We start from the raw sequence: 19447 nt of genomic DNA, 5'->3' as shown, positions 1-19447 counted from the left end.
GCATTGGAGGTCTCCTTGGACTGAACCATTTAAGTGAAAAAGGCCCAACGCTTCCAGGGGGTCGAGCCATTGTGCACCATGTTTATTTCTGGGGGCAGGTTGCCGTACTGGACCGGGGCATGGATTTGACTTGGAGAAAGAAAAGGAATTGAAGTCCACCCCCCCAGGATGATACTGCCCTCCCCAGGAGCATCCATCCAACCTGAGATGGTGTTGACAACCTCCTCCAAAATAGCTTGAACAGTAGTCAAGTTTATGGTGCCAGTAAATATTCAACAGTATCACCTCCTAATGGACCTCTGTTTGCATTTACCACATAAATCAATCCTGCTTTAAAAGGGTGACTAAACCACACAAAGGCCGACCCCTAGGGCCTTTAATAGCTGGGGAAGCAAAGCAAACGTACCCATCCACTACAGCTGTTTCAGTTAACCAATATGCCTGAATAAAAATGGTGTTCCTGCAGGAATAGACCCAAATCTATATTTGTGAATAAATGAGCGTGTCTGCAGCTATTCCAGGAAAGAATGCTAAATGTTTCAATATTCGTAAATGGGCCCTGAGTAGTAGGAGTCATTAAAATGCCAATTACGATCCCTACCATAATGCTCAAACTAATCCCCCACCCCCCAATTCTCTGACTGGATGAAGCTAGACCTGTTTGCCCATTAAACCTGGAAAATGTACGCTGGTCTGCCCCTCTTTTACCGGTTAAATGGGCAAAGTGAAAGGCCTTCTTTTTGATAACATCAGTTTCACATTCAAATACCAGGAAAAGCAGCGAATCCGTTTTACCCAGTACCAAGTCATATACCATTTGTGAGGTAATGGTTAATGCAACAACTTTCCTTTGTGGGGGAATAGAATGGTCTCGGTCTCTTGAGGAAATGGCCTTCAGGCTTGGGACTTGGGACAGTAGCATTAGGATTCCAGTATGGTTCAGGGTAAAGAACCTCTTCTCACTAGCTGCACGCGAGACCCTCAACTTCGGTCGGATGGTTTACTAGGACCCTTTACCATGTATGATGGTTTAAACCCTAAGCAGAATGGGGGGAGGGGAGGATGGTTGAAAATGGTTCCGACTGTGAACTTTTAATCTCAGCCACCCTTGGTTGCCACCACTGATCTGGAGGGGGAGGGTGCTCATTGCGGGCAGCCACTCCTACAGATTCTGCGGAGACTGGTAGCTGTTTGGAGGGCTTAATCAGTGTGAGGCTGATATTTGACCCCCCCCCCCCACCTCCTTGCATAGTCAAGTGAACAGATTCCCCAGCACACCTCATTTTTATATGGTGGGCGAGAATGGGTTCCTAAACAAGGGAAGAGGCCGGAATGAAAGGCTGAGGGGGCTATGGTTTTGTGAAAGTCCCCCTATGCCCATCTGGAGAGCATCTTAAGATGGCAGTGGAAGGTCACACTGTGATTGACTATCTCTTTTGTTGGAAGCACACATTCACTTTGGCTACCGCAAGTGACTCGTGGAGTCCCGCTGGAGAACTTCCATGAGGTCTCCGCTGGTGGTATCGGTCGAGTCAAACACCTTGAATCCGCTTGCGTCGCGATGGTCATGGAATTTGGAGGGTGATTCTTTGTTGAAGGTCTCGCCCTGGGAAGAGACACTGATTTAAAAAAAAAAAAAAGCTTTGGCAGTAGTTGGGAGTTTTCATAGGGTCCATGTATTTCTTTTGAGAAATGTTTCTCTTGCTTTTTGCTTTCAACGTGACCGCACTTTGTGCTTTGCTGACTGTGGCATTGTGAGCCAGATCTGACCTTCGGATCTGCAACCTGGCGATTGATTTGTTTGAATGAAATGGATAAATCTTTACTTGGGACTCCTTGTTTTAACCCGACCTGGGATATGTCTGGGCAGGAGTCAAAATTACCCATTTGCTGAAACCCGGGCATTGGTGGATCTTGAAGATGTTGCACCCCCAAATTAAGTCCACGTCATGGGCCTGTGCATTTGTGTCCCTCTGTAGATTTCAAATGGGGAAAGTAAAGCACTCAAAACATGATTTAGTTTGGTTATCATTGAATCAGAAACCTTAACTAAGAGGAGGGTATAAAGCTTTTATTGCATGTGACAAACTCCTTTGCTGAGCAGGCACAACCGTGGACTCGTAGGAATTAATGGATGAATCTTTATCAGAGTGTTGAGCTAGAGGGGTGTAAGAAAAATCTTTCTTATCCGGCGTTCATGACTTCCGTTTCATCCAAAGATGTCCAGTTAATGCCAGTTGGAGGCACCAATTGTGCATTGGTTATGATGGGGCCCAGAAGTTCTTTTGTCAGCCCCGAGGTAGAAGGGTCATAGGAATTCAGCAAGTTCTTTTTCGTGTGTTTTCGAAAAAAGAGCTTATGAGCTCAGTAGCCTTAGGCTCAGTTGCTTTAAGGTTGATTTTCTTAGAACCGCTCTTCCCAGCCTCTACATGGTTATTAATAGTGACCATGTTGATGTCCGCACCCCAAGAAGAAGCCTGTGGGTCGGGTGAGGGAGGAAGAGGCAGGTTTATTGCAATTTGCATTGCAGCCGAAGCATCCAACTCTTCTGAGTGTGGAGTCGGCAGGGTTTTCACACGGCTCCTTAGATCCATATACACCGGGAGGAAAAAAATAATTAAATGAAATAATTACAAAAAATATGTTGGTTCTCTCCCAGAGGTTCAAAGGCTGGTTTAGCCGGCAGTCACCCCTAGAGGAGAAACAGTGAAAGTGAGACCAACGGAGATGCTCGGATGCACCAGGCATGCAGACTCCCCACTTAGGGTAAGGGGGAAAAGATGTGGCGGGTTGACCGCTTTATGGGTAATCAAAGGAGACAGTCCTCACCCTCTGCCTTACGCCCTTCCTACAGTGGCTCCTATGCCCATGTGTGGAGTGCAGAATGCACTGGCCGCATTGGGCCGTGGGGGTCAGTGGGTGGATATGAGGGAGTGCAAGAGGACAGGGGGAAGGCACATTTCCAAAGAATTCAATGAATGGCAATGTTATGGCTCTACCGGTTTTGGGTTTCCTAGAGGTTACCGGAGGAATAGATGTTGCTGGAAAACACCTGCTGCTGAGGTGCACCTCAGCGCCTTGACTTCGCACAAAATAAACTGGACAAACGCAGGATGGAGCATGGGCTCTCGGCTCCCAACTCGCAGCTTCTCGGCTTCTCGCCTTCCTTCTGGAAGTTTTCCTTCTCTTGCCTTAGTTAGACTTCACCTTAGAAGCTCAGAATGTTAGAGGAAGGGTTTTAACAACGTAACGGGGATCAGCGTGGCAAGCCACACTGCAGGTCTCTCGTCTCACGGATTAGCAGTCGCTTCCGACACTAAATGCATTTAGCAGACATTAAGCATGGTGGTGGGGGGCAGGCAACTGCATTTCTAGTTGATGTCCGGTCAGTTCCTATGATGCACCATTCGTGAAAATGTAGCACCCAGTATTTCTTGTGGCTCACCAAGGTTCATTTCAAAGATGCTTCTGACTTCCACAGGAATCTGTCTTCCTGAACTGTGTGCTTTTGCACGAAAGAAGCACTCTGTTCTGTCTATGCAGTTTTTCTTATTCTTTGGAGCATTTGTCAAAGGTCAATCTCTTTCAAACTAGGGCATCAGAAAACTGTATTTTTGCTTTTCTTCTTAAATGACTGCCACAGCTTGCCTTTCTTTAAACCGCAATCGGGATCCTTGAATCGCAGGCCGAAACTGCTGATCTCAGCCCCTGCTCAATGGAACCAGATGGCTGCTTCAACCGCCCTGTAGCGCCATCTTCTTTCCATCCTCCCGTTCCCTTCATTTGTTTTGGAAACCCCAACCTCCCCTCCCAGACTTACCCGATTGTGGTGCCGCTGCAGCTTCACTCAGGCTCCCTTTGCCAGTCGCCATGGGAATGGCAGAGGGGCTCCTTATGGAACCCTGCCTTCCTGGCGGTCGTGTGCCAGTATTTTCATTCAAGGAACGAGACGCCATGCAGTGTCCCGTTCCTTGAATGAAAGTACATTTTTCATAACACCTTGGATTTCGGGATCTGAAACCCGGAGTGCACTAATAGTGCTATTAGCACCTTGGTCCATGCCGGTAAAATACCGGCACCGCCTTGGTGGAAAGGGGAATTACCACCCTATTCCAAGGTTGGCGGGGCGGTAATTAGCACCTTGGTCCACCGCCTACCATGTAATGAGGCCCTTAGAGTTTTGTTAGAACATGTCCGAACGAACAATGAAGGATCATAGTATTCAACTCACCAACTGGCTGGAGGGGAAGAGCCCAGCAGCGGGTGGAAGAGGAAGAAGTCCGAATGGTCTTCTAAGACCTTTGAGGGCGCTCCTGTGACTGGGGCCCAACAAAAGGCAAAGCACTGCGAGTCCGCGGGCACCGGGAGCACCGATCAGTCAGGCTCCTCGGCTGCCAGGCAGGGCGCGTTATCAACGCCATCAACCACGAGCCAACGCTCTGGCTCGGTGAAGAGGAAGTCGGGAGAACCCGGGTAAGCTTCGGGAGAAGCCCACAGTCGTTCCCGATGGAGACAGCCGAGGGGGAGCGAGGTGGCGACCCTCCCCCCAAGGTCCAGGCCTCGGGCACGCCCAAGGTCGTGAAGGCCCTAATTCACCCTTCTAAGGCCTCGAGGCTTCCCCAGTGGAGACGGCTTCAGGGGATAGAGTTTCCCTGCCACCCCGGAGGGAATCCTCTTTTCTGCCTATCGTGAAACCCCAGCAGGAGAAAGGGGAGGGGCACGGTAGTCATAACGGACACGGATACCACCTCTGAGGATGAGTTGGCTAGCATCCAAAGGATCCTGGACAAGAAGTTCGTAGAATCCAGGGCCCACGGGAAGGAGGCCGACTAGGGGAGCAACGGGGGGCCGACGAGGAAGATGGGGCCACGGAGGACCCCACGCCCCAACCGTTGGTCCCATTGCAGCCGGTGCCTGTACCACAGGACAATTCAGGAGCTATCTTGATGGCTGTACAGACCCTGTGCAAGGAGAGAAGGACAAGGATGCCCTCTCCCCTCCGGATGACCCAGCGGGGCCTGGTCCATCGGGGAGCCCGCCTAACAAGCAGAGACGAGTCCATCCTCCTCCCCACGTCTAGCATTCACCCCCTCCTCCGAGGGATGAGACGGTGATGACGGGGACGGACGACGACAATGACGGGGACGGACGACGACAATGACGGTGGTGACGACAGAATGGACCTCCCATCACCACCCGCTCGGGACTCCTCCATCCCCCCCCTCCCCCCACTGGCCAAATTTGCTCCTTCCACGCCATGATCGCCAGGGCATCTGAGCTTTTCTAGCTCTGCCCCGAAGAACGGAAGAAAGGTTTCCTCTACCAATGGCGGGAGGCCAAGGGGAAGACTGTCCTCTCAGTCCCGTTACTGGACGACATCTGGGACGAGGGGCTGGTGCTCCTGAAGAACTCATCCACGGCTCCTGCTTAGAGACCGGTACGAGAAGTAGTACCGGGCTCCGTCCCTGGATTCAGTGGTCTCTGCGGCGGCCAAGAAGTAATCGGCGTGGGCGACTGCTTCGACTTCAACGTTCCCGCCAGACGGCGAGTGAAAGAAGCTGGATGCCATGGGATGACGGGTCATCTCATTGGCGGCGGCGACTATTAAAGCAGCCAATGCCCTTGCGGCACGCTACGACAGGGAGCTGTGGTTCAAGATCGCTCCCCTGCTGGACTTCATCCCGGACGACAAGATGGCTGAGGCCCTGGAAATCCTACAGGAACGCGAGGTGGCGTTGGACCACGCCATTACGGTGGTGTTAGGCAGAATCCTGTGCAGTGCCCTTAGAGACCACTACACACAAGTAAGACTACAGGTGGTAATACAAGTTTTACCTTTGGTACAAGCCTGTACTACTATGTTAAAGTGATAGCAGTAGCTGAGCAGCCAGGCTTATCTCAGGAATATATGAGCAGTAGCAGAGATTACACAAAGGGACCACAATTACTGTGACTCAAGCAAACACTGACTCAAGGTTTCGGGTAAAAAATATAAGTACATTTATTTTTAAACCATTTGTTATCAACACAACACTCCTATTAATTCAAAAACCACACGTAAAATATACTACAATTAACCAATTCACTTTGTACAGTATTACTCAAGGTAAGTACCCGGTGTTTGAATTGACCGGTGTTACAAAACAGAACACGTTACCGTGGATACAATTGCGATCAGTTTTTGACAGTTCGGTCTACTAGATAGATGCGTATCCACGGCAAGAAATGCTACCGAGGCAAAAACACACTTGGCACCCGAGATACCCAGAGCGAGTTGGGGGCAAAAATCACAGGAAATATGTTTGTTAGGCGGACAGAATCGAAGAACGCACATAGATAGGAATTCAAGAGTCAAAGGGCCGCAGCCAAAGTCAAGTGGCACTGGGTGCCTGTTGTCGAGGATCTCACAGTCGGACAGTACAAGATTCAACGTTGCCAAGAGTACTTCGATATTGTCAATGTTCGGAAACAAAAGTTATAAGGAGGAGGGAAAAGTAAGGACAAGCCTTAAGCTAGAGAAATGGGGATTTCCCCCAAAATTCCTCAAACGGGACACAGTTCCTTTCTCAAAGAACAAAGCTGGTGCCACGGTAGTTGTTCCTGTTGGTTTCCTGCAGACCCACGCTTTCCTGCAGCTTCAGCACGAAGGTCGATGAGGGGGTCCGCACCACACAGGGATGAGGCCGGCAGCAGCGACAATGAATAAAAGGTGCGCGCCTTAAAAACGGGAGAGGTTCTTCAGGTGGCTATCCGGACCACTACAGCAGTGTGCAGCGATTTCAACCACAAAGGCCACCTCTGGCTGAAGAAGATGAGCTGGTTATCCCCACCAGGCTCAAGGGAAGAAGACTCTGGACTGTATCTCCTCTTAGTCGTTGAAGGGTAGATAGCTCAGGACTGCAGCAGGGCTTCACCGGTACGGGGTAGTTGCAGCAGTCGACCTCTCCTCCACTTTTTGTCGGTTCCTTGTAGTTCCAGTGGCGACTCTGACTTCCAGCCCAAGAGACTTTTATGCGAAAACCCCCCATTCACACAGCCTGGCTGTCAATCACCTAGCAGGGGGGTTGTCCAGCCTGGACAACCACCTCTGCCAATCATGCCAAAGTGCGACTTGGGTTTCCTTGGATACCCTGTGCAGGGGGTGACTACACCCCTCTCTCACATTCAGCCCACCTAGACACCCAGGCGCCTTGAGGATGGCTTCTAGGTAGAAGCCTGCCAAAAGACAGTGAACAAAGAAGGCAAACCTAGTTTGCCGCGCAAAGTAAAACACAAAAAGAGTTTAAAAAAAGAAATGGCAAATAAACCGCACTAGAGCCAAACGAAAAAGGATTTGGTCAAGCGCGTTTAAGTTTGAGGCTAACACAATAGCCTACAATATTACCACGGTTATATAAGCTGCTGAGGGACTCACTAGGTAAGGGCGGGTTGAAGGCGCAGTGGTGGTGTGTTGTGTTGTGTAGTGTTGTGGATGAGGCAGAGTGCATGATGCCTGGTGAAGGTGTAGTAAGGCCTGGGTGTGCAAGGGAGCAAGCTGCGGGTGGCCCAGAGAGAGAGAGAGAGAGTAATAAAGAAAATGGAGGAAGGGGAGAGGAGAGGTGTAGGCACTGTAAGGTGGGTGACTGAAGAATGCATTTGTAATAGTGCTTGTGCGGGATTAGTTGGGCAAGTCCACTAGTATGGTATCAGTGGCATACACAATCAAGAGGCCGCTAGGGGCTGGCAAGGGTCAATAACATTTGGAGGCCACATTTAGGGTGTATGGTATCCTAAGTGAGGATCTTGGCGAAGTTTATTTGCTTTTACGGTTATTTAGCACTCACCTAGGACTTAAGGTGGAGAAATGAGTGCGCAGGCAGCATGGCGGCTCCTAGCGCCTGTGGCGCTCTGTCAGCTCGGTTAGTGTAAGGCCGCCTTTCCTGGCCTTACTTCGCTGGCCAGCTAATAGCCTGCCGGCTATTGGATGGCAGTATTAGGCGGCGCTTGCCCAATCCGGGCCAAGGGGAAGCCAGGCAGAGCAAAAGGACAACATCCGGCAGAGGGCTATGATTGGGAGGTGGCCATCTTGGAAAGGGGTAGCCTCGTGTGTGTCCCAGATGATACGGCAGTGGATGGCTCCGAGAATCAGCAAATGGAGCGTTTTTAAAAGAAAGTAAGCAGCCAGATTGTGGGTGCTCCTGAATCCACGGCAGATCGTGTGATTCATGCAGGGAACAGTAAAGCTACAAGGCAGCGTGGATAATGCCTGAGCTTACCTCTGTGCTTAGAAGAATCCAGAGAGGGTGTGCTGCTCGTGCAGCACACAGCGGCGGCCCTAGTGAGATCCTGCTCAACATAGGTGGGGGAACAAGCTTAATGTTGAGCCTTGCCACCTCCTGTGGTTGTACATGTGTGTACTACTATGTATTCATGAGCATGTGAATCCATGCCAGACCCCATTCTGGAGATGGAACAAGTTACTTACCTGTAACTGTTGTTCTCTGGCATGGATTCACATGCGAACCCTCCCTCCTACCCCTCTGCGGCTCATCTCTTGGTCCTACTGCCACTTTACATGCTACCATATCTGAAGATGGCTGCCAGAGGAGGGGCTTAGGTAGAGGGCCGTCATTGGCTGGGGGCAGTATGACCCAGAGACCAGTGATTGGTTACTAGTAGAAAGACAGTTCAGAAACGGAAACTGATTTTTTTCTTTACCGAGGATTCCCAGCCTGACAACTGGGAATATTCATGAGCATGTGAACCCATGCCAAACCCATGCTGGAGAACAACAGTTACAGGTAAGTAACTTGTTCCTTTTTTAAACTAGTTTTTTTAGAAGACTGTCAAAGAGCAGAAAAAGATAGTTTGAAGCAGGCAGAATTCTTCACCTGTCACCACAGTATGGCCATCCAGAGGACATTTCATTGTTCGTGCAGTCATCTCAAAATATTGACTTTACCCCTTGCTGTCTCAGCTGAAATTTCTTATTTTAAAAATGGTATCTTGTATTTGCAGTTCGATTGCAGTAGATGGAATACTTACAACTCGTCAACATTCGTTTTTTCGATAGGGTTTTTTGCCGATTCACACCACACTCCCCTTCCCCTATCAATGTAACTATTCCTTCCCTTGTATTCCCTTCCCCCACACTATCTGTTGCAATGGGTTTTTTCGAGGAAAAATCGGCAAACAACCTATCGAAAAATGACTTTCGATGTATGACCGGTGTACCCAATGTTTATGTTATAATGTGAATCTAACTGGATGAGTTTAGTTAGTCTTGCTCCTCTTCAATAGCCAATGTGACATCACGTGCTTTCGTGTAATTGGAGGTTGTTCTCGTACATTTATGTCAAAGGCCATCTCCAGCTTTGTTCCTGCAGCGGAGATGAAAGAATTGCAGTTAGAATACTGCTGCCCAACTAACCTACTTCTGCCATCCTTCTCCAGCAGAACCGACTTTCTTTACTAAACGCACATTAGGAATCCACCTCTGCCTATTTCATGTCCCCTGAAATGTGGCAAATATTGCACTAGAGGACTAAGGCCAGTGTCTCTGGCTTGGATAGGCATAAAGCAACTAGCTTGTCTAATTCTGATCCATTATCTACTAAGTCTCGGTTACTGGCTTGCTGCAGAAGTCACTGATTGTAGCAAACCTGCTTACTGCAACCGGCGCATCTGATGCCTTCTGTACACCTCTGCCAGACATGTCTTGAGCTATTCAGCCAAACCGATGTGAAACAGCCTGCTGGAGAAGTAATTAGAGGTTACTTAAACAAGTAACGTATCTTACTCTTCATCTGTAACTTGAAAAATAGCATTGTTGGGTGGAAAGAGGAAGCCTTTGCTGGCTACATGTGGGGAGATACCTATTTCTGAACTCTGCAAGGAGAATCGTACAGTGCTGGGTCCGTGACAAGCCCGTGCAGCACATGTCTGGATAACTATCGTAAGTAATCTGTTCTGATTGTTCAATGTGTGCAGTGCGTGAATCCAGAGCGAAGACATTGCACAAGGGTTTTGTTGTGGACAGACTACCAAGTTTCAGTCCAGAACTACCCTGAGTGATTCCTTTTCTGTGTGGTTGACCCATCCTGCATCTCTATAGTGCATGCAGCATAACATTTAATTCTAGATGCTGGTGAAGGAATTTAATGGGCATTGGTCCTGAACTCCTGCATGGCAATGCAAGTGCCTCTTCTTCGGTCTGTGATTCTCATCCTCACTTTGGGATTCGATTGGCCTCTCTTCCTCTCCTTGCAGACACACTGAGTAGCCGGTGGATTGGAAACGGGAAAGGAGAATGGGGCAGCAGTAGGTAGGCCCTTTCAAGCCCAGCTGCTACCACACCATGGTAACCCTGGCTATAACATTCGTGTGTGCAAACTTTTGTTTTTCCTCCTGTGGCTTTGTCCATGTACATTACTAATTAGCTAGCTCTGAACAGTCATGACTATGGCATGGTCCGTGTTGCCTTTTGAATATGTCCCAGTCTGTGCGTTTGTCAAGTGCGCTTGCCTTCATATTGATATTGTGTTTGATCTTCTGGATTGACAATCTTTTCCCCATTATTTAAACCCCCAGGTATGCTTTTTAAAGAAAATATACAGCATTACCACTGTTTGAGTGTGTGTAAGGCAGCGGTGCGATGTAAACAGTTTATTTATTTTGCTTTCACATTTTGAGGTGGTACAACATAAGATAAAGCAATTCACGTATACAGCAGAGAGAAAAGGGAACAAACGAATGCCAAATGGAAGCGAATATGATTTGATGGTCTGTAGAAGCAGTAAAGTAAACTAACAAAATAGTACAACATCGTACACACCGACCCTAGATACGTATTGATAACATAGTTGTTCAAGGGACATTGGTGATGGTTCTATTCCAAGATATATAGACTGCAGGATTGATTTGATCTCCACAGTGAGTGTGACACTTGATTGGTAGTTTTAAGAAGTCTGTACCTCATCCTTTTTGAGGGACCTGCAGTAGAACTAACAATCCACTCGAGTTTGTATTTCAAATGTATAACATTTGTATTTATGTGTATGCTTCGTGCGTTCAGTCTGATAAAAGCTGCTTCTTGTGATTTATGTCCCGGAAGTATTGTCTTGCCCATGTTAAGTGTCCTTCAAGGTAAAATAGGAAGTGGGTAGAATGATAGCAGGGCATGATCTTGGAAAGCAGCCTTGGGTAGTAGGGAGTAAGGGGAATATAAAGGCATTGATTTTGGTTATTGATGTCACCATATTACTAGACACTGGTGATGTCTAGGTATAAAGAACAGATGTTCTTTCAAGCCGATTTTCAGATTTTAATTTCTGTTGCCGTTTTAAACCACTATTTCTTATTTACATGGATTTTAGACTATGCTCCCTGTACTAAATTCCACTCCTTGTGCACTAAATATAAAGTATAAATGATTGGAAATGTTAAGCCAAGGAAATCTCATAATATCACTATAATAATCATACCATCTATTGTATATCCTCTCGCCTATCTGTACAGAGCTCAGTATATGGTGAGTAGGTAGGGCTTGAAATACCTACTGTTGAACTAGTTTACTTATGTGATTCTAAAAATACGCCCCCCTTTAATCGAAGTTGTACACTGGTTTACATTCTGAATAAGGAATGTATTTTTGGATGTGTTCGTTCAGGGCTAGAAATTGCTACGAGCCAGGAGCGATTTGGCTTCTACCTCTATCATAGGAGAGCCTGGTTAGCTTAAAACCAGCAGCTACCAGGAGCTACTTTTGGCTCCCCAGGCCAACTGATGCCTTACAAACCTGCATATGGGACATTAACTGAGTGTTTTGCAGTGCGCTGTGTACTCGTTTCTGGTTCCCCAGAGGTATCTCCTGCCTACTGGGAGATGCCTGACACCTAGGAGCCGATTTCTAGCTCCTGGTCCTTGAATCTGAATTTCAAACCTTGTAGTTGTCTCAATGTAGCATTTATAGCACATGTTCATGGCGAAAGATAGCCCAGTGTAATTTCTTAAATCTTTTTCTTTGCCTCTTACTAAAGTGGATAGAATGGACATCACCCAAAATTAATTTGACAGTACCATTGTAGCTTTTGATTTCATTAGCTAGATCATGAAAGGGGTTTATTTAAGCATGTTGAATTGCATGTGCATTGTTTATTTATGTTGGCATTGCATAGTTTGTTATTACATTGTTCTATTTTTGTTTTTTTTATCATTTTTTATTTTGCCATGCTTCATCCTCATTTGCTTACACGCTATGTTTGCTTCGTTGGGGGAAAAATAAACTAACTGACCCTGGCCACCCATCACGGCATCTGCAGTACTGCTGAGAGTTTGATGCCGCCAGTTAAGCAGATACCAAAGAAGTCTTCCCCTGACACACAAGGTTTGGTCAAAAGCATACCCACCGGATCTCACCAGGTAATCATCTTCTAACAAGATGCTTTACAAATAATGCAATACAAATATACAATTCTGCTTGAGATCATGTACCAGCACACGAAATGAGCACTGCTATTGAACAGTGAGGATATACTAATTAGGAGTAGGAGAGGTAATGTGAAGGTTGAGGTTTAAAGATTTTAAGTTTATACTTGTTCAGTTTTGTTTCTTGTTTTAGATTAGGGTACAACGTTCTTTCATAGTTGTGCAGGAAAAGGGGGTTGGGGGACCCCCCCAAAAGAATTAGATGAACTATCAAACACATTTAAATTGCAGGCTTTGAAATGCCTGACGATGAAATGACATGGAACCTAGATTAGCATACTTGACATGGATGCCTCCCTAGTCCACATCCTGAAACTCTACAGTAGTAGTTCGGTTTACAAAATCCATTGTTATATGTACAATACGTTTAACCTATAAATGTGTGTAATGACGTTCAGAAACGTTCAGATTTACATTTGGGATTTGCACACTGATCCTAGTGTGGTTTTTGATAAATCTGTTTATTGATGTGCATAGATCACCTTCAGAATGATCGTCGTTCCCACGGGTCAACCAACAACAGCTGGTCATATTTCAGGCATAAATGTATTGAGATACGTGCATATATATATGCGCAACGGTACCGGGGGGTGAGGGGCGTACGGGGTTACAGCATCCCATTCCAAGACCTGTGATGGGATATACCCATCTATACCATCCCACTCATACATGTAGAATATGTAATGCAACATAATCAAGGCGGTCTGCCCTCTGAATGGCAAAACGGTGCTTGCAGGAGAGCATTCCAAGCCTCCATATTTATGGGCTCCCAGAGACCTCTCTGCAGGGCTCTATACCACTCTGCAGTTTCAGCCATTGAGCATTTCTTTATATCCTACCACCATAATCCTCCCACCTCCCTTCATATCCTCCCACCTCCTAGACCACATGAACGTCCCCTACACAGGAAAAGACAGTGAGTTTATTGCTGAAACTGAAAGTCAGTGTTGGAATAAACTCACTGTCTTTTCCTGTAACTGTGTTGAATTGTTGCACTGGTTGTACTTCATCTGTTATGACCCCTGTCTTGTCTTATCTTGACAGGATATGTACTGTTAATTTTATGTACTTGACTACAAGCAATGTATTTTGTCGATATACCTGTTGCAATTGACATTGCCCTATGAACGCAGAAATGTTGTTGTGTGGTCTATCTCAGTAGACCTTTATATGTGATTGTTTTGAACTACAATGAAATATTTTGAAACAATTGAGGTGTGAGATCAGAATTGATCTGTGTGATTTATTTCCGCACTTGCTTAAGGGGTCCGTGCTGTCGTTCGACTGACCCGTTCACTTGTGTCTGACAATTTAGCCCTCCTGGGCAGAATAGGGTCAAAACCAGGAGCTCTTTTTCTTGATCACTTGGGTTACACATCCATCCATTGATAATCTTGGTTATTAATTTGCGAACCTGTGTTTCGCACACACCGCTTTTCAAGGCCACCGTTTCACATATTTATAATCCGAAATGTTAAGGTCTTGTATGTTTTCAACTGAGTACTGTAAGGAAGGCATGTTCCAACAGTAAGACTGACACAAGTGACCACAGTTCAAGGGTGTTTATTGAACTTCAAAAGGGGTTTTAAAAGCACCCATCTGATCCTAAATCTACAGATGGGAGCAAGCTACAACCATCGAATAATAACGCAGTCCTATTAATTTATTGCATTTGTTGATAGTGCCCAAGACGCGGAGCTATCATGGTGCTAGAGGTTATAAAGTAATCCGTACATTAAAGACCTATTGTACAGGCATTGTCATACAGTGGCTATCCAGGCATAAGGTAGTACAGAGAGGGAGTACTTGTAGTAAATCCTACTCGTTGAACAGGAATGTTTTGATGTTTTTGCGGAAGGATATGTAGGTGGGGTCGTCTTTGATGTTTGGGGGGGGGAATTTTCCAGAGGGTGGGAGCGATGACTTTGAAGCTAGATCCTCATGCTATTTTTCTGGAGAACTTTTGGGTATTAAGAGAGGTGGAAGAATGCAGGCTATGTGAGATGTTTTTTTTTTTTTTAGATGCAATGGGTGAGGTAGGATGGGGCAGTGTTATGTATGCAGCGATGGGTGATGGATAGGATTTTAAACTCTATGCAAGCCTTCACTGGAAGCCAGTGGGCTTCGTCTCACATTGGCGATGTGGTTGGAGTGTTTCATCCCCCACACTGCTCTAGGGTGTTTTGGATTAGCTGCAGTTTTTTATAGGTTTTTCAAGGAGGTACCTGCAAGGATGGCGTTGCAAGGATGTATACGATTTGACCGTGGCAGAATTCTTTGTAGCCAAATTGTGGTCAAATCGGCTGCGAAGACAATTTTGCTGCAGCCAAATCCAGTAACCTCTAACCCCCCCACAGCCCCTAATACATCCCCATACTTACCTTTTCTCATCCGGTTTTCTTCGGATCCTGCAGCGTAAGTTCCGTTCCTCCTACACGGGTCTGATCCAACGCCACAGGGTCCCCTTTTCTTGTCCACCCCCTTAGGCCCCCTGAAATCCCCTGCCTTCGGAAGCAGGGGACACCCCCGCTATCCCAAAGGCCATCACTACCAAACATGGGGAGTGGGAGACACCCCTGCAACCGATCGCTCCCCATGTTTGGTTGCGACTACCCCATTTGATCGTTTTGAATCGCTTGAATGGTACTGGCTGAATTCGGCTAGATGTACCATACGATCAAATTGGGTACTTCCATTTCAATAAGTTTGCTACCTATGATGGCTCTGGCCAGTGTGAGGGAGTTGTCGCTGGTGAGAATTTCCTAGATAGATTAATGAGTTTCATTGAGTAGGCCGCGCATGAGGCGACAGCCTTGACGTATTTGTGCATTTTAAGTTTGGCGTAAATGTATACCCCTATTTGACGTGGGTGGAAACGGGCGTGATGTTGCTGTCTATGCAGAAGGAGAAGGAGATGGAGGGGTCAAGGTGTTTGAAACGATAAGGAGGGCCGACAATGAGTAGTTCTGTTCTGTTATCGTTGAAGCATAGGTGGTGGTTTGTCATCCACGCCTGGACGATGCTAAAGATCCGTTTGACATTGTCAGAATGACGTTCATAGTTGCCAGTGAGTTTGAGGAGGACCTGCTTGTCATCCGCAAAATTGGGGTACGGGATGTTAATCCAATTGGTCAAAGAGTGGCTTGGTGTACATGTTATAGTGTGTGGGTGAAAGGCAAGATCCTCGGGGGACACCAAAGGAGACAGGGACAGGGATTGGGATCCGCAGATTCGGACCCAGCTAAGACTCTGGAGGTACGTTCGCTAAGGAAGAACTTTATCCAGTCAGCTGCTTCGACAGCGAGGTTGAATAAATCAGTGAGGTGGTGGCAGAGGATGTCGTGATCAACGAGGTCAAAGGCAGCCCAAAGGTCAAGTAAGAGAAGGATGGCAAGGTCTCCAGTGTCACGCATGTAATCCAGTATTTCTCGATCGAGGAGGGAAGATTCTGTGCTGTCTGGGGCCTGAAGCCAGATTGTCTGGTGCTCAGTGGGTTGTTTCTAGGTGAGTTTGGAGTTTGGAGTAGGCGGTACGGTCGAGGATTTTCAGGACATAGGGAATGGTTCTGATGGGGCAATAGTTGCTGGGAAGGGTGGGGTGCAGGGTTGTTTTTTTCAGAAGAGGTGTGACCCATGCTGCTTTGATGGACTTGGGGATTGAGCGGGTGTTGAAGGATGCATTGGTACACTTTGCTTTGGTGGGAGCGAGCGGGTTCTGTCCAGATTTTGATGAGGTTAGCCGGACAGATGTCACCTACGCAGTTGGAGGCGTTGGATGGTGTCGAGTATGTCAGAGGGGTTGGAGGGGAGACTGGGGAGAATTTAAATGGGGGGGGGGAATTTGCGCTGATTGAGGTGCTGGGTTGGGGGCTGTCCTTGGTGGGAAGGAGTATGGATTTTTTGGTGACGGTTTTGTTTTCGGAGATTGTGAGTTTTGTTCATAAGAGCTGATTGGACCAGGGAGCCACCAGGCTTTGTCTTTGAGGATGCTGGTGGATAGGGGGCCTGGGGTTTCGAGCTCCTTGAAAAGTCCTCTGGTGTTGGAGCTAGCTTTGGTGATGCAGGTGTTTATAGATGCTGGCTTTGGTGGAGATGACTGCTTTTTTGTATGGAGAGGCCGAGTTGGAGAAGACTTTCTTTTTGTGGGGATGGGGTTTTTTCTCCAGCGGTGGTGTTGGCTCGTTTCAGTTTGCGGCATTTGACAAGTTCTTCACTGAACTAATTGTGAGGTTTGTTTTACGAGATGAGGTTTTGAGGGGGGCATGCATGTCTAAGGCAGTGAGGAGAGCCGAACTGTAAGCATTGAGGATGATTTCAGGTTCGGTACTATCTGGCAGAGGTATGTCCACGGTACAGGGTGAATGGCGGTAACTAGGGTGGGGATATTGGTCGATAAGATCCAGTCTAAGGTTCTGCCTTTTGGAATGGGTCGAGTGGCGACTGCTTGAGTAAGATTTATCTCAACGAAGGCTGTGGCGAGCGTGGCAGACATTGGTTTGTGGGGGGTCATTGAAGCCTAGGTTGAAGTCGCCCAGGAGCACACATTTTGTTCTGGGTTTCAGTATAGGGGCAATGAGTGCGGGTATGTCCGTATTGGGGGAGCTGAGGTTATTAGGTTGTCGGTAAAGGAGTAGGAGGTTAATGGTGGTTTGGGGGGTGAGGTTCTATTTTGGGTAGGAGGAATTCGTAGCCAGAGATGAGAGGCTCCAATGGGGAGGGCGGTTTTGGATATAATGGCAACGCCGCCACCTGATGAGCCAACTCTGTCATTTTTAAGGCTGGCGTAGCAAGGGGTTAGGGAATGGACAGTGATGGGCCTGCTGCATCGTGCAGCCAGGTTTCCATGACGGTGAGGAGGTCGAGGTTGTGGTCCTGAATGAGGTCGTGGATATCCAGTGCATGTGCGCAGATCGAACGCGCGTTGATCAGGGCACAAGCAACATGTTTGGCTTCAGTGGTGGGGTGGGGGGGATGGTCTTCATTGCATGTGTGGTGGGGGAAGGATGGTGGGTGACTGGTGGGATTTAGAGGGTTTGGAAGATGGGGGTGCTGTGGGCACTAGAGTTCGGGATGGAAGATGAAGTAATCTGGTGGCGGCCTGTGCAGGGGAGAGTGAGGGGATTCTGCAGGAGGGTGGGGCAGAAGTTGGGTGGTGGGGTGTGTAGGGTTGAGGGGTTTGGTAAGTCTGGAGGAGTCTGTAGGCGTGTGGCGCCCAGGCAGGTAATAGAGTGCCATGCAGCAAAGCGAGTGGCGGTGGGGGTTGAGGGAAGTCAGGGTGGCTGGTGGTGGTAGTTAATGTGTGAGTGAGTATTGGTGGGTGGTTTAAGGGGGGGGGGCTAGCAGCGTGTTCAGTCCATTGGTGAAATTGGTGCAGTGCTCAGTCGTGCCAATCCATTTTAGGGTAGGTAAGGGGTGTGAGTGGGGGGTGTAGGTCAGAGCGTGAGATAGTGGGGTTAGAGATGAGGTAGGGTTGCTGGGAGTAATCTCGGGGGGGTGTGGGGTGATGCTAGAGAGGAGGATGTTGGGGGCAGTATTTCTTTTCATGATTTGGAAGGGTGTGGGGGCGCACGACAATAGTGTGTTGGGCATCGTAATGTGGGCATTGTTTTGTGAGACCTCTGCATAGGGGGAGGTAGCCAGCTTGCAGCAAGCATTAGATGCTGTGGGTGTTGTGCACCGGTTAATTATATTGCCATCATTGCCAGCATTCACACTGGGCAACTTGGCAGAGGAAATCTGAGTCACAGAGGGGGGAGAGGTAACCTTTCTTTTACAGTGGAGGTCAGTGTTGGAACAAGGCAATTTGGGCAGCATAGAGGCAACATTTTCTTTTATAATGGAGGTCTGCATTAGCACAGTGCAACTTGGGTAGCATAGAGGCAAAATTTCAAATGGATTGTGTCCTCCCACGTATTCCTCATCTTTGATACTCTATATCCATCTTCGGCTGCTTCTGCATCTCGAGGATGTCGTCATCAAAGGGATGTATAGCATGCTGTGGGATACTTTGACGCACTCGGCAGAATCCCCATCCATAACCAAGCTGCGCTTCTGCAGTCAACAGCTAAATGGCTGCGCTGGCTCCTTGGAGCACCATTGCATCAAAACTGTGTTTTGCAGCCACAAAAGGATGGCTGCCCCATCTTGCCAAACACCATTGGGCGAGTTGGAACAGGGGGCACACAGAGAAATTTGCCAGTGTGTTCTTGGGTGCACCCAAAAGAAGCGCATCAAAGCAGCGCTGCTCTGCTGCTTGCAAAAACTTCCCATTGAAAAGGGAATATTTGACATTGAAAAGGATGCTGCCCTGACTTTATTTTCATCTATTCCACATCACATTGCTTTTATCCATAAGGCCCTGCCATGCCCATCCATATCCACATTGTGCTTCAGCAGAAGAAAGCATGATCCCTGCATGACAGGCTGTCGGCCAAATCTGAAAAAAATATCAAATTAAACTTCACTTTCAGCCGCAGAAAACGCTTGACATTTGAGTCACAAAATGCCCAAAAGATCAAGGCTTCAAAGAAATCCTAGCTCTCTGGGCATGTCAATCTCAGTGCATCTGTGGTTCAAGCAAATTGCTGTGTAAAAGGAACGGACTATGACAGCAGAACAATGTGGGAAGTCAGATGGAAGAACCGAATTTAAAAGGGAAATCCTAGCAGCTTTCACCATGTGTCAAAATGGGCTTTTGCAAACCGAAAAGAAAATGCCTGTTTTAAAAGAACAATGTGGAATAAAAACTTTTCCTTGCATAGCAATGTAAATGGGGTTTTGCTGGGGAACATACATGGGATGTTTTATTCAACAGGCTTGTTGTTGATTCTGAGCAAAATAACAGAAAATAACTTGCTAACTGCCACCTTCAAAACTTTGAATGGACCAAAAGCACTAAAACATCCCCTGCCCAGTAGATGTTTGTCTGTGCTCCAGGCTGAAACAATAGATCTGGGACACCTAAGTGCGACCTGGGAAGTGAC

At 47.4% G+C, this 19447-nt stretch overlaps 1 protein-coding gene across 2 annotated transcripts in view; it reads left to right on the top strand.

The window, feature by feature from the left end:
- MPZL1 (myelin protein zero like 1) overlaps nt 1–19447 on the top strand; it is a 356406-nt gene that overhangs the window by 280424 nt on the left and 56535 nt on the right. Inside the window, exon 5 of one of the 2 annotated variants that reach the window (XM_069635931.1) lies at nt 12300–12399. The exons of the other annotated variant lie outside the window; for it this stretch is intronic. Coding sequence (XP_069492032.1) covers nt 12300–12399 — 100 coding nt within the window. The remainder of the gene's footprint in view (nt 1–12299; nt 12400–19447) is intronic. 2 annotated transcript variants of the gene reach the window in all.

The sequence above is a fragment of the Ambystoma mexicanum genome, chromosome 7p (genome assembly GCF_040938575.1).
Source record: "Ambystoma mexicanum isolate Mex_15411 chromosome 7p, UKY_AmexF1_1, whole genome shotgun sequence".
NCBI lineage: Eukaryota > Metazoa > Chordata > Amphibia > Caudata > Ambystomatidae > Ambystoma > Ambystoma mexicanum.
This window is presented reverse-complemented; position numbering and strand designations above follow the sequence as displayed.